Below are 16434 nucleotides of genomic sequence, written 5' to 3' on the forward strand. Positions count from 1 at the left end.
TAGAAAAGAAATAAGAATACAAACACATCCTCCTTAGAATGTATGGATAACTGTAACCTGTTATGCTGTAAACTGATAAGAAATACATTTGGACAAGAGATATGGCTTTGACCTTTTAAAAAGCATGAACTTTTGAATGATGTTTTTGTCATTCCAAGTTCTTGAAGCACAAGAAAGTTGCTCCATGAGGCAAGGTCAACCAAAAGACTCTACAGGCCAAAGTTATATATTAAAATACCTGAAAATAATTTGGTAATGCTGGGTTTAAGTCAAGGTCTCCATTACCTTTATCAAACACTCAAGCGAGAATGATTCTTCTATTAGGGACACTTTTGGCAATTCAAAATCTTCTGAAACAATTAAACTTAAATGTTAAAACATTTATCACATATCCTGAAATTAAGATCAGATCATGGCCTAAATCATGCTTTAACTGGACTTTTATATAATGTGGTGTGAATTTTTTATGTTGAGTGTGAAGGTCTTAGTGAGAAAAAGCTAAATAAGTTAGCTAGCAGTCAATTAAAATTCTCGAATACTATCTAATGTGCTAATGAAGCCAAATAAAGCTACACTCAGTTCATAAATTACATTTATGATCTTCAAACTCAATCTGCGGACATGGCAAACAAAATAAGCTCCTCTGTCCATTGTTATTTCCATGATAATCATATAAATCTTTGGTCCAACTTTATAATAGGTGTCTTTAACTACTATTTACTAACATTAAAATACATACAATACAATGTACTTATTGTGTAACTATATATATTGTTCTGCAAAATTCTCACAATATTCACATTTGCTGCTACAGAGGTTGAGATACGGGTAGGTTTAGGGGAAGTGCCAGGGTTTAGATTAGGGTTAGTGTAGGGTTAGGTTTAGAGCCCAAAACAGAGAAGCAAGAATAATTTTTTTTTCTTCTTTAAAATCATATAGGAGACCGAAATGGCAGCAACTCTAATATAGAGATAACGTTCTTGCAGGCTTCTTCAGAACAGGTAGAGATAAGAGAAAGGCAGCTATTTTGTTGGCACTGAGCACCAGCCACTTTCCACACTCTGTCCTCTGAGACCTCTGACTCACTATCAGGACATCCAGGTATCAAGTCCCTCAGAGCATCACAGAGGATTATAACACTGGAATAGGTGCTCTGCTGCTAGACTGACTCTGCCAAATGTCTCCATATTAATAGAGCTACAATAGTATACATGATACTCTTGCTTATGAGAGAAGTTCCTAAACCTGGTCAATGTATTGTGTAATAATTGTGTTATATTTCATGACGATTGAAGTTACATGTATGCAAAATTGCTGTGTGAATGAACAACAGAGCAATAATGCTAGGTGTTCAAAAAGTTGTTGCTCAGAGACAAATGCTTGAACAGGTTTGTAGAATAACCCCAATTTATACCTGGTACATAATTAAGAATCTAGAACAGATGTTTTCAAGCTAATCAGTAGCTAAAAATCTTTAGCCTGTTGAAAATGAACAGTGGTTCACAACTGGTTTTGCTTCAAGAACCTAATTTCTGTACCAAAATTATATATCGTACAAAAGTAATCACAATTTCTTTAAAATCAAGCACTTTATTAAAATAGGCCCAATAATATGTGAAATTATTAACATGGTATAGACTGAATAATACAAAAACAACATTAGAAGTGTGATGTATCAGTTTAATACTTGGACCAAACACTGGGCTAAATACTGTATTTTTATTATTAACCATATTATCAAGTGACAGGTAAATTTGTGCCAGAAAACAGTAAAACTTTTTATTGGACAGGGCTCGACAATAAGGACTGGACTGGAATGCTAAATTGATCATTTGATATTAGAAAATCAATTGCCATTATATCAAACACTGCTGAAAGCTATTTGGTTCGTTAGATGAAGCTTAACTAAACAAGAGGATAAGTACATCAGTTTGAGAAATAGGCCCCTCACATGTCCTCAGCTGACAGCTTCATTGAATTCTACACGCTCAAAACCAGTTTCATGAACAACAGTAAAGAGAAGTCTCAGGGGTGCCGCCTTATGGTAAAGAAAAGCCACTTTTGAAACAGAAACACAAAAAGAAAAGTTTAGAGTGCGCAAAGAAACACAGACATTGGACAACAGATAATTAGAAAACAATGTTATGGATTTTAACCCCATTGAACTTTTTTGGGATCAGCTAGACTGTAAGGTGTGTGAGAAGTGCCCGACATGGCAAGTGCTACAGGAAGTGTGGGGTGAAATGTCACCTGAGTATCTGGACAAACTGACTGCTAGAATGTCAAGAATCTGCAAAACTGTCATTGCAAAGAACACTTTGAAGTAGTTTTAGAGGTGCTGAACTTTTTTTTACAAATTGTAATAGTGTGTGTGTGTGTGTGTGTGTGTGTGTGTGTGTGTGTGTGTGTGTGTGTGTGTGTGTGTGATTTACGAGGACAATTTTGTAAGTTACAAATTAGTAATTACAAGGGTATTATGCTATAAATGTGATTTATGAGGACATTTCTAGTGTCCCCATAATTCAAATCGCTTAAAAATCATACTAAACAATGTTTTATTGAAAATGTAAAAATGCAGAAAGTTTTCTGTGAGGGTTAGGTTTAGGGGTTGTGTTAGGTTTAGAGGATAGAATCTATAGTTTGTACAGTATAAAAGTCATTATGTCTATGGAAAGTCCTCATAATGATAGGTAGACCAACATGTATGTGTGTGTGTATACAGTAGATCTATAAATAAAATATTTAGCTTTAGAAAATATTTTTAAGCCATGATGTATCAGCTATTTTTCATTTTTGTTTTGGGGCTAGTGAAAATTTTGGCAGGGCAAGTAAAAGTCTAAAGCACTGGCCCAATCGGGCCAGTAGAAAAAATCTTTAGCGTTGAGCACTGTTGGATGCACAGCCGTTGACATCAACAAAAAAATATATGATAAGAATTATTTATGATTAAGTTTATTATTTGCATTTAGCTTTTTTATTTATTTTTTTCACATGTTGTCCATCACCCTTTTAAAACGGACCTGCGACACATTACTAGGCCGCGACCCATCAGTTGAAAACCATTGCTTTAGAGAAAGTGTTTCAGATTCTGTTATGTGGGGCCGAACTTACTTAATGGCTTCACACATGTCTAGTCCCATCTTCACACAGTTTTTGGCATGGTTTGGCAAGGACTCTGGGAGGCCAGATACACAGTAATAACAGTCACCTAGAATTTTTATTCTCATACATTCATTTTCCTGAAACACACAGAAACAATTAAGGACTTCAACAGACAGAAAATATCTTAACATAATAATCTACACATATATTTATAATTGGCGTGAGTTTTATAAAAGAATTTAGTTTTACAGCAATAGCAAATGTTACTTAGTGTAAAAGGTAGTATGAGTACATCCAACAGAATTATTGCATTGTGTATAACTGGGCTCATTTCTGGAATGAGTGAGTCAGTTTACCTTGGCAATCTGATCGAATTTGCCAAATAGTTCATTCAACATATGAACCAGCTCTCCAGGTGAGCAATCGCTGGCTAAGCGGGTAAATCCAACAATATCAGCATACAAAATGCTGTAAGAGAACATACATTCGAGTGACAATGAATGAAAAAGATTGTACACAAATTTTGGATAGACTTGAATTAATGATATCGTGTTTCTTGTGTTCATAAAAACATTTTGATCTAAAGGATTATTCTTAAATGCTTTAGAATTAGTTTTAAAGACAGTTGTAGACAGTTTGTAGAATTTTCTTAATGACTAGTTCTTCAACAACTGAAAGCTAATAGTAAAGATATGACAGTATGAAACCCAGCAAGACCAGAACGTGACCCTCAAAATATTGTGTTCTGTGTCTCAGGCTCTGTGTGAACGTGTGGCACGTGTAACAGAATTATTTTGTACTTTTTCAAATCTCTGACCTTTCCATTAGCATTAGCCAGAGCAGCAGTGTTCTGCTAATGATTCTGTCTCACCGCAAATGAAAGCTTAAGGAACAAGCTGCGACAATCTTGGCACTCCAAAATGTTTTTTTAAATAAGAAAGAATTTAAGACTCTTGCAAAATGTGAGACGTCACATCAGAACTTAAACGGAAACTGTTCACTTAAACTAAGTTACTCCACCAATTGAAAAGAGACGGGGAGACCTGGGGTATCTGTAATGCACTACATTTCTTCAATCACAAACAAAGTTACTGAGGTGTGAAAGTTTTTTTTTTTTTTACATTATTTTATAAAAATATCAGTGATCAATACAGTATATTTTGATATATAATATTATACAGCAGGTTGCAAGTATGTGATTTATTCAGTGAAAATCCTACATATATCTGATTTCAGTATGGGTTAGTAAATGGAATTTAACTAATTTAAAATAAGTTTTATGTTGGTAAGACTTAATGGATGCTTCTCATAAATAATTTCATTATCAATCTCAAACATTAATTTCAGCACATTTAAATGCTTCTTATACCTAAGAATGGCAGGTAGATTTGTAGTACTCTATTAGTTATGAGGAAAAATTTTAAAATGGAGGTACCCAAGACTGTGGACAATAAATGATCATCGATTTATGACTTTTGCTTCAGTTCTATAAACATTAATGTTAATGCCAACCTGTACTTCCTAATAAGGTGATGTTTAACTCCATTATGATTCATAATAAGTGTGATAGTGATTAGAAATAAACATTTCCTGCTGTTTTATAATTAAAAAAGTGATGTGAGACGCACCTGACATTGGTGTGACGTTGTACATATAAATTATGGAAGTTGTTGGTGTTTTCCACCTGGCCAAACTTTGGCCCCTGCAGCCTCTGTATGATTTCAGCTTTCATCACTCGGGCGATATGAGCAGGAAGCAGAGACAGTAACAGACGCTCCTGTAGCAAAACCACAGCACATTGGAGAGTTAGCATGCGATAATTAGCCCTCATATGCACAATCAATAATAATGTTAATAATCCCGGCTCAACTAGGGCCTTTCTGTGTGGAGTTTGGATGTTCCCCCTGTGTTTGCGTGGGTTTCCTCCGGGTGCTCCAGTTTCCCCCACAAGTCCAAAGACATGCATGTTAAGTGAATTGGAGACTCTAAATTGCCCATATGTGTGTGAGTCCCCCAGTCACTGGGGGTTGCACCAGGAAGGGTATCGGGTGTAAAACTTGTGCCAAATCAATATATGTATATGCAAACTATCACTAAGCGGACGCTGCACCTACGTGGGACAAATGCTAGGAAAGAGAGAGTTGGACAAGTTGGTTACAGCAAAAAGGTGACATTAATGATGCAGACAACTGTATAAATCAGAGAGAGAAGAAAATATTGTCAGTATATCTTGGATTATCATCCTTTTCTCCTCTTCCTATCTGAGACCCAAAGGCGCTCTCGCCAGCACTACAAGTTGTGTAGCACTGCACATGCAGCTTTACTGTCACCATTATCAATTTTGGAAGTAAATAGCAGACAGCTTTATTGGTGAATGTCACTAAAGCACATCTTCTAAACGTCACCTTATTTTGCGTTGCATGATAACACATTGAACCTCGTAATATTCAATATTCAGGGCCTACGCTGTCTTCACTAATCCTTGAATCTTTCATATCAAGAGAAATGTGTGAAAACTAAATATTACACATGCACAGCTGATTATGGAAGCAGATTGTGTAAAAGAAATAGATCCTTCTGCACAAAATTATTGTAAAACAGTATTTAAATATGTAGCTAATTAGGTCAAATATTTAAGAAAATATTTCTAAATAAATACTAGCAAGGTAAATTACAAATTACTGTAAAGTTAAGAACAAATATAATAAAGATACAATGACGAGCAGCACTACACGTGCGTATTTCAGCTCTGTCGCACAGACAGTGACTCTTTTAAGTAGCACATAAAGTGTGTCCTCGCTCATTCATGTTAAGTGCCAATTTGGGAAAACCATGTAAAAAATAATTAACGTTCATAGAATTGCTCGTAGAATGCTCTTAACCTCTAAGATTTATCGTTATTGGGAAATGAGGCCCAGCACTACTCATCACCTGGGCTGTATGTGTCATTCAAGCCTTCTTTTTTCAGCAAGTGATATGTTGTCGCCATTAAAAATATATTTATCAATATCAAATGTGTATGCATACTGAGGTCTACATAAATTTTTACGATCAGACTATTTACGGCAATTCTCTGTATTGCTGAATTGCAGTACTGTTGGGGAAGGAAATAAGCTGCAAAGGATGCAACTAATTAATTATATGATGGTACATGAGAGTGGTTGTCAGTCTGTGTGGGCATTCATAGAAACAGTGTGTGCACCCAAATGGGGTCTGTCACTCAAAAATGCTTACACTTAATCTCATTTGAGAGTCTCTCATCACAGTGTAAATCTGTGTCAAACCTGCTTGAAGAACTCACCATATATACATGTATATACACACATCACGAGGGTTGGGAGGGTTACTTTTGAAATGTATTTTACTACAGATTACAGAATACATGCTGTAAAATGTAATTTGTAATGTATTCTTTTAGATTACTCGAGGTCAGTAACATATTCTAAATACTTTGGATTACTTCTTCAGCACTGATAGTTTTTTTTCACTTGTTTTGACTATAAAAACTCTGCCAGTACAATAAGACAAAATACACGTTAAAAATACATTCTCTGAAAAACCTGAATATCTTATGCAGTGTTGTTTCTAAAACTTCAAATCAAATTGTGTTGATTGTTTTAAGGATTTTTTAGATATTTTTACAGGAAATGATACAAAAATTATTATCAAGAATATGATTTTTGCCCTAATATCAAAGGTCTTACTAGAAAAAAGAAATTATGATCTAACGTGAATTATCTTGATAAAAAATATGATCGTGTCTGGTAACATGTGCATGTAAAATGGCTAGAGATAACATATTAGCTTAGTGTAAAGCTGACAATTTATACAAGTTTTATTTCTATTTCTGCTACTCCAAACTTACTTCAAACGTACTTCTCTGTCTGCTCGTATGAATGTAACACATCATAAGAAAGTGTTTCAATGCTGTTCAAATGCACTTTGGATCGTATCATTTATATGTATAAATGTTTTCAACCTGAAAGGACTAAATATTAAATTAAATAAATAACAATAAAATGCAATGTAATCTGTACAGTTATCAAAATACTTTTTGAATGTAACTGTATATTAATTACCAATGATTTAAATTGTAACTGTAGTGGAATAAAGTTACTTATGCCGTTACATGTATTCCACTACTCCCCAACCCTGCACGTCACGATAACAGTAATAACAGAAAAAAAACAATAGTTAATTCTGCAATGATGCCGTTGAGATGTCTCCAAGCAAATGCTAATTAGTGAAATGCTATGATTTGGAATGAGTAACCAAATTTGTTTACCGATGTTTCCTCTATTAAAAATAAATTGTTGGATAGGAGGCTACTTAAATGTGATGCCTGTGATTGAAATTCTGTTTGTTGAATGGTAGGTCTGTATGGGAATAAAAGTTGTACCTTTTAGTTCTAGCTAAATCGGACAATATCTGCAATTTCAATTTCTTACAAATTGTTATAACAAATGGTGAAACGGAACACAGGTGTCTTGAGATGTGACTATGTTCACCTTTATGTATTACAGGACACTTGGCAGATTTGTGTTTGGGAGCATTTTTTTAAATCAGACACTGTTCTTTGCAGTCCTTCAAATAAATGCGCTGCACCTATGTGACACAAATTCCCTGAGCACGAACTCGAGGACCTGTGCTTGCACTGCTATTGTCCAACACGCATTCGGCCGAACAAATGGTATTTCACATAAGACTGAAATTTACGTGTATTTATAATAGATATCTCAAAATAATTGATTTAGAACTTGGCCCCTTTGGGATTTGAGGTCCCTGGGCAATGGCCCAATTGGCCTGGTGGTTAATCCGTCCCTGCTCCTACCCAACACTTTATTTTAAGAAAGGAAACACCTGTTAACAAATTGGTTAATCATTTCATATATACTATTTTTATGCAATACAAATTACTAATGAATGTTAATAACCTGCAATACTCTTCTCTCATCTTGTTCCAAACCCTAACTTTTGGGTAAGGTGTTTAAAGTAACACTTTATGATTAGGTTTAGATTTAGCTTAAAAAAAATGTATGAGCCACCTCATACAATTTCTTACAATTTCAACATTGCTGCCTATATTGAGCTTCCAAATTCTTCACTTAGAATGCAGGCGCATATGTAGGCAGTAGGCAGCTAACAATGCTTTAGAAGAGAGCTTTAGTGATTTTCTGCTACATACAATAGTATCTATAATAGATGAGAAGCTCTTGTGTACCTTTTATAATACACCATTAAAAATGTATATTAACCACAAGCAAATCAAGCGGCAGAGAAAATTCCTGCTGCACATTAGTGCTGCAATATTAATGTCACCTTACTGTTAAGCTCTTCAAGCAAATTATGCCTTCGCTCAGATTTTTCACACCTAGGCTTTGAGAGTTGATTTGAAATCCATGAGTCAAAGGCAACCTGTAATGTGATATTCTACTGCATCTGGGAGTGCTATAACTGGGTTACAGTGGACTTCCCTGAAAAGGTAAAACTAAGATAACCACATCTAATTTTCAGATTTTATATTTCCACACAAGGCAGAAAGTGTGAATGACTTTAATCAGATTTAACAGGAAAGCTCTGGAAGGTCACTATGATGGCTCGTGATCACTTGACTCTGCGCTAAATGCAGGATAAGGTTAAATGCACAATAGGTCTGGTATATTTCCCCTAATCAGCCATAATGAACTAATAAAATCATTTTAAAATCCTGATAATTGTATTATCTTGAACATAAAAGCTATTTACATTAATTTACCCCCATGACAAATGCACCAACATTAACCTTTTTCACTAATTAATGTAGCACAAAATGAATCTAGGATCTACGGCTACAACAACAACAACAGCAGAGAACTGCAAAATGCTCCAACGGAGACAACTATTCATCACCAGCAGCCAGACAGAGTTTAATCCAGAGAAGAGGAGTGAGGCAGTATTTGACCTCTCACTGAGCACACAGTTTGATGGACGACAGCCAACAGCAGCAGTCCCCAGATCTCACAGACACAGCAGTGAGCTTCAGTCACACCATCTGCCTGTGTGCTCCAGCCTGAACTGAAAGCTGAACATCACACCAGAGTCCTGGTTTCCACTCAGTAGCAAGTGGTCCGAAAAGAGAATACCTTAGAGATATGCAATATCTCAAAGTATACACATGCAGTGCTGGATGTCAAACACATGGACATAGTTATAGGAGATCATTGGGGTCTCTCTTCCCTCCATCAAAGACATTTACAAAAAACACTGTATCCGCAAAGCAACCAGCATTGTGGACGACCCCACACACCCCTCACACAAACTCTTTACCCTCCTCCCGTCTGGCAAGAGGTACCGAAGCATTCGGGCCCTCATGGCCAGACTGTGTAACAGCTTCTTCCCCCAAGCCATCAGACTTCTCAATACTCAGAGACTGGTTTGACACACACGCGTCCTGAGTTGCACTTTAATAACTGTCACTTTATAACTGTCTGCTACCTCAATAACTGCTATGTGCATAGAACATTATCTCATAGTATGTTATGTTTACATTTTAGAAACTGTCATCTTTTTGCACTACTGAGTACTGGTCGATGCTGCACTGTCTATTGTCCTGTTCATTGTCAGTAATTTGTTGTACTGTCCTGTACTTTTTGCACATGTTTGCACATGCACTTTATATAGGTATATATAGGTAGTTTATATAGGTATTTTATTTCGTTGTGTAGTCTCATGTGGTCCTATGTTGGTCCTTTGTTGTTTTTATGTAGCACCATGGTCCTGGAGGAACGTTGTCTCGTTTTGCTGTGTACTGTACTAACTGTATATGGTTGAAACGACAATAAAAACCACTTGACTTGACTTGACTTGACTTGACTCTAAGCAACAAATTATAATCTATGACTAAAAGGACCCATTCACAAAGACATTGATTTAGTCACTTAAGGACATGAAGTTGCTAAACTGTTGCTCACCAGTCGCATTACTATCGCAAGCCCTTTCAGCATTGAATCACGTGCGGGATATGAATTATAGATATCAACAATTCAATTTCCACTAATTAAAATGCTAATTCTTGATATCAGTAACAGAATTACCAGTGGAAATGCTATTTTTTTTTTTAACTATCTGCCAAAACTCAATTACAGATATCTATAGTACTGTTTAAAAACTATTTTTATTTTGCAGTTATGTTCAGTGGTGCTAATGGTGCTGAAGTTACACACTTCAGCATTAATAAGAATAATATGACAATAAATAAAAATGGTATAATAGGTATAAGGTATAACAAGAAGAATTGTATAATATGATTATAATAAATATAATATTTAGTATAAAATAATAATAAAAGGATAAGAATGGCATAAGACTAAGACAAGTTGTTGTTTTTCTCCTAGAGGAAGAGACATTTTTTTTAATGATTAAAATATATTTCTATCACTTTGAGTTTTTTGTGGAGAAGAACAATTATAAACAAAACATCCAAGCAGCATGGAGAACGAGTAAACCAATTATCTCCTTTACTTTAATACAAATAAAAAAAACATCAGAGAGTATGTTGAAAGATACAGTACAGCTGTAAATGCTTATCTTATGTAATATATATATATATATATATATATATATATATATATATATATATATATATATATTATATATTATATACTATTAATATTAATATATAATAAATATATGCAATCAATATAGCCTTTGCATTATATTTGTATTTACCTGGGATTAATGTCTATAACTTAAGTAATGCATCTTTGATTAAATCTCCCTATTCTGACAAATAATATATATATATATATATATATATATATATATATATATATATATATATATATATATATATATATATTTTTTTTATATAATTATTATTATTATTATTATTATTATTTTAATGAAAATTGTTCTGGTAAGTTTGCACTGTAGCTTTACACATTTCTCTTAATATAATAATCTTTATCAACATAAAAAAAAAAAACGATTTGTGCAAAACATTATGTTTAGAAAAAAATTATTATATTATAAACATTAAGTTTCACTTATACATTATGTGCTGTTTTTACATTATGTATTGTGATTACATCATGAGTTGCTTCAATTATTCTAAATTAACATTATTTGAAGGTCTTTCACAGTAAATATCAATATGTGATTAATGAATTAATCACCACATCATGTAATTGATTCTAATAAACAATTTAATCAATTAACATCCCTACTTAAAAGGCTTTCTTACCAGATAGATATCTGAAATTATCATGGCCACTAGAAAAAACCAAATGATATATATAAAAAAAATTATCTGTCAATCTCTCATCATCCAAACACATAAGAAAAAAAAGCTTTTAGTATTCTGTTACCAGGCCCAATTCACTCCTGAATTTCCCACTGTTCAGTCTCCATCAGCATTTAGTGGTTTGCCAAATGAAACATAGGATCTCATACTTGAGACATTTCTTCCGGCCTCCTGGTCTTTCAACACCAGCCACAGACGAGTTGACAGAATAAAACATCAGAACTGAGATAAAGTAATGAGAGGATGGTACTGAACCTGTTGACGCTTTTCAAACTCCAGTTTGATCGGTGATTTGATACAATTGCAGGTGTCTTGATAGGTCTGCTTTAGTGCCAACTCCATCAGGTGCTTATGGTACGCTCCTGCCAAGTTCCCACATATGAAAATTATAATATTCGCCAGGACCTAGAGGAATAAAACACATAACAGTAGATTTTGAGTTTTTAGAACACCAAAAGGCATAAAACTCTCACATCAATCTACACTCCGTACCCCATGATGACAAAGCAAAAACCACATTTTTTATAACTTTGCATATTTATTAAAAAGAAAAAACTGAAATTGACATAAGCTTCAACTAAGAAGTAGTTCTTAGTTGAAACACCTTTGGCAGTGATTGCAGCCTCAAGTCTTTTTGGGTATGAAGCGACAAGCTTTGCACACCTGGATTTAAGGGTTTACTGCCATTCTTCTCTTCAGATCCTCTCAAGCTCTGTCAGGTTTGATGGGGACCAATGGTGGACAGCCATTTTCAGGTCTCTCCAGAGATGTTCAATTGAGTTCAATACGGGCTCTGGTTGGGCCACTCACAGAGTTGTCCCTAAGACTTTTGCATTGTCTTGGCTGTGTGCTTAGGGTCATTGTTCTTGGCTGTGTGCTTAGGGTCATTGTCCTGTTGTTAGGTGAACCTTCGGCCAAGTCTGAGGCACTCTACCAGGTTTTCATTAAGGAAATCTCTTTATTTTGCTTTGTTCAGCTTTCCTTCAACCCTGACCAAAACACCCCCACAACACGATGCTACCAACGTCATGCTTCTTTATTGGGATGGTATTGTGCAAGTGATGAGTGGTGCCTGGTTTCCTCCTGACATAACATTTGGAATTGAGCCAGACAGTTCAATCTTTATTTCAACATACCAGATAATCTTGTTTCTCACAGTTTGAGAGCCCTTTAGGTGCTTTTCTACGTGTCTTGCAATGAAGAGAGACTTCCGTCTGGCCACTCTGCCATAAAGCCCAGATCAGTGGAGTGTTGCAGTGATGGTTGTCCTTCTGCAATTTTCTTCAATCTCCACACATGATCTCTGGAGCTCAATCAGAGTGACCATCGGGTTCTTGGCCACCTCTCTTACCAAGGCCCTTCTCCCCTCTTTGCTCAGTTTGGCCGAGCAGCCAGTTCTAGGACGAGTCCTGGTTGTTTCAATCTTATTCCACTCTGCTCTTGGGAACATTCAATTCAGCCGAATTTCTTTTGTAGTTTTCCCCAAATCTGTGCCTTGACACAATCCTTTATCTGAGCTCTGCAGGCAGTTCTTTTGACCTCATGGCTTGGTTTTTGCTCTGATATGCATTTTCAGCTGTGAGACCTTATATAGACAGGTGTGTGCCTTTCCAAATCATGTCCAATCGATTTAATTTGCCACAGGAGGACTCCAATCAAAGTGTAGGCATATATCAAAGATGATCCAGAGAAAAGGGATGCACCTGAGCTACACTTTTAACAGTTCAACAGTAAGTATGGCCATTTGGCCTGGGGCCAGTGTGAGTTTCAGTTGTCACTAAATCTTCTGCTGATCTTGTAAATGTCTTGTACATGTGTCCTAGTCTGATTAATAAACCACAGAAGCCTGAGATTTAATTTAGGAATATCCAGTTATCTTGTGTTGCACGCTGCAAAGTGACGTGTGAAGGCATTGACCCGCTAAAAACACCACATTATGACTTTGGTAATCTGTGTATTAGATGACAGAAAGCTAAAATGCTCATTTAATGCAAAGTGCACAACACATTGCAGACTATTTATTTAATGAAATCGCATACCAAGCAGCGAACTGCTTATCCAGAAGTGCAAAACTTCCATCAAACAGACACAAACACAGTGATCCATAAAAATAAAAGTTTGGTTAAAATGGATGTGTGAAATGGAAGAAATTATGACAAAATTCTCTGTTGTGCTCACGTTGTTTGTCAAAAAATAACTGTTTTAGCTTTAGCTGTGAAGAAGTTATTGAAGCACTTTATTTGATCAAATAATTTCATTTGATGAACTCTTTATGAATTCATTTGATTAGTCATATTTTTTATTAAAAAAAGTATTAATCTTTTAAACATGGAAAATAAAATGGAAAACAGAATTTAGGAAAACAAAGCAGAATTAGGAAGAATTAGGATTTCTTCAAATTCTATTTTTTATTCCTTGCAAACATTTGCATTTCTTTGAAGTAATAAAAAATGTGTTGATGTATTGAATATCTAATTTTGCTTAAACTTGTCATCAAAGTGGTGATTTAACAAAAAAAAAATATTTGAGAGACAAATGTGTCTCTGAAAGGGGTGCCTTCCGGCCCTAATCCTGAAAGTTTAATTCTTTGTTGATCAGCATTCAAATCTTAGGGCATTTTTGTCATACTGCAGACATTTGTACATTAAATACTGTGCTTGTATCTTTTTCTACAATGATTGGTACCTGAGATACAAATCCGCCCCTGCAATTTCTCGGCCCAGCGCTGGAAAAAGTAACTTGTACGTCGCTTGTACACTTCAGCACTTTTCACTAACAGTTTTTGCGCTATGTCATCACTGTCATGTGACTGTGGTGACCTGCTGGCTGTTTCCAGAGTGTGCGCACAGACCGTAGCACGATTTTCTGACTTTTATTCTGGAATTGGATTAAATGTAATTAAATATTTATAGTAGGTCTGCTGGTGAAAATAAATTAAACAGTAATTTTAATTAGAATAATGAGAACAATCTGCTCATAAAGCTTAATGCTTTTAATGCTAAAGTGGCATCTCTTTTAATAATTTCCTTTCTCACTTTTATTCCTGTACTTTTGTAATGTGTCTGTTTTTTTGTTTTTAAGATTTAGTGTCCGTTTTAAGCCTTTGTGATTTAGTGGAGCTGGTTATTTCATGGCCACATTTTCAGAGTAATGGATCATTAATTAATGTTTAATTAGGCATATAGAGTGTTCACTTCAGATTACGCAAAATGCTTTGTTAGAAATTAGTTAATGCTTTATTACTACCTATATATAAAATGTAAAATGTAAATCCAAATCCAAATATAATATCTTTATTTACTATGAATTGATGCCTTGTTCATGTTAAAAAAACATGATCAAACTGCATTTAAATTAATTTATTAAACAATAATAAATAATTTGCTATTGTATATAAACAAACTATTTGTATGAAGTTTATTGATGTAGGAACAATAAATTATTGTCTATAAAATAATGCTTTTCAAATAATTTATACTGTGTAGTTATTATAAAGTGTTACCCTTAAGATGGTTATTTAAATCTTCAGCTTTAGTGTGTCAATAGGAAATATAAATCTTAGACGCCCAAACATTTATTTAGCTAATTGAATAGAATAGAAGAACAGGGAGCCCTGCAAAAGATGGCATTGCCACCACAGAGCACCCCACTGAACATCGAGTCAGTCTGGGATTACAAGAAGAGACATAAGCAATTGAGACAGCCTAAATAGATAGAAGATCTGAGGTGAATGCTCCAAGAAGCTTGGCCCATCCTATCTGAAAACATCCAATAAAAACTATGTCCAGGTGTACCTAGGTGAATTGGTGCTGTTTTGAAGGCAAAGGTGGCCACCTTGTGCTCCAAGGCAAATCACATCATAGAATTTGAAAGCCCTGGGTCCTTGCTAAGTTTTAAAGCCTCTGATGAATGTACTGGTGCACACGGGCCTACAGGACAGGCTGTCTCATTGATTCCTATGGCAGGCAGGGAGATCTATTGAAAATAATGAAAAATACCAGTGATGTACCAATGATTTTATCCCAGGCCTGTATGGGCATAAGTCGGAAAGGGCTGTGTGAGAGATTCTTGCATAAATCGGCAAAAATATTTTTCTTTTTTCTAGAGCCTTGTCCTCTTAATCTATATAAAAATCTATATCTTCTCAGGGGTCCCCTGGACAGTGTGCAAAGTTTGAAGTGTGAAAGTGGCTGACTTTTGAGTGAAAAGTGACAGTTGTTCTTCTCCAATATTTTTTCTGATTTTTTTACCCATGTACTTGACCTGCACCGATCGTTTCAATATGTTGTTCACAGGAGCTCAATGAGTGAGCATTCAAAGTCCCTAACTGTTTGCACCACATTTAAGGGTATTTTCACTCTGTCATGCAGGAAGAACCATCTGCATAGTATGTAATAGCCGCAAAATACATGGTCTGTGGACACTCATTTTTATGCACATTATACATATTAATGAGTTGTAAGTTACATAATTGGGATCTACTGAGATGTATAATTACCCTTACATTCAAAAAGATCATTATATATATAATATTAAACCTCATAAGAAAAAGCTCAAAGTCATTCAGGAAGATCCCATCTGCAATGTATGCAATAGCCACCAAATACATGCTTTATGGACAGTCATTTTATAAGCATTTTACACAAAACTATGAAATGCTGGTTAGATGAATGGCATTATGGAGCACACTGAGTGAAATACACATGGTTTAATCAATCAAGTTTAATATCAATATTAATTAAATGTGTCAAATGTCCACTATCCATGTATTTTTGACAATGTAAATACATTTACCGAAGGACCATACTCAAAATATTGACAAAAAACATATTTAGGTGACTATGTGACTTTGAAAAGGGGTATTTATACACTTTGATGTTTTATTTTTATTGCTGATTATTAAAGATTATGATCGTTATGCCCTCTCTACATGGGGATAATGAATCATTAGTGCTTAATAGGTACATAGTCTGTATAAATTACAACCTTTGGGCACTTTTGCCGCATCCTTTAATGAGTGTTGTTTCGCGGTTAAATGCTGCACATGCCTC

At 35.0% G+C, this 16434-nt stretch overlaps 1 protein-coding gene across 1 annotated transcript in view; it reads right to left on the reverse strand.

Annotated features, from left to right (window-relative positions):
- adcy2a (adenylate cyclase 2a) overlaps positions 1-16434 on the reverse strand; it is a 241299-nt gene that overhangs the window by 58640 nt on the left and 166225 nt on the right. Inside the window, exons 4-7 of the mRNA XM_052143767.1 lie at positions 11639-11788; positions 4731-4879; positions 3459-3570; positions 3112-3239 (exon numbers count right to left, since the gene is read on the reverse strand). Coding sequence (XP_051999727.1) covers positions 3112-3239; positions 3459-3570; positions 4731-4879; positions 11639-11788 — 539 coding nt within the window. The remainder of the gene's footprint in view (positions 1-3111; positions 3240-3458; positions 3571-4730; positions 4880-11638; positions 11789-16434) is intronic.

This window comes from Xyrauchen texanus, chromosome 15 (assembly GCF_025860055.1).
Source record: "Xyrauchen texanus isolate HMW12.3.18 chromosome 15, RBS_HiC_50CHRs, whole genome shotgun sequence".
Lineage (NCBI taxonomy): Eukaryota > Metazoa > Chordata > Actinopteri > Cypriniformes > Catostomidae > Xyrauchen > Xyrauchen texanus.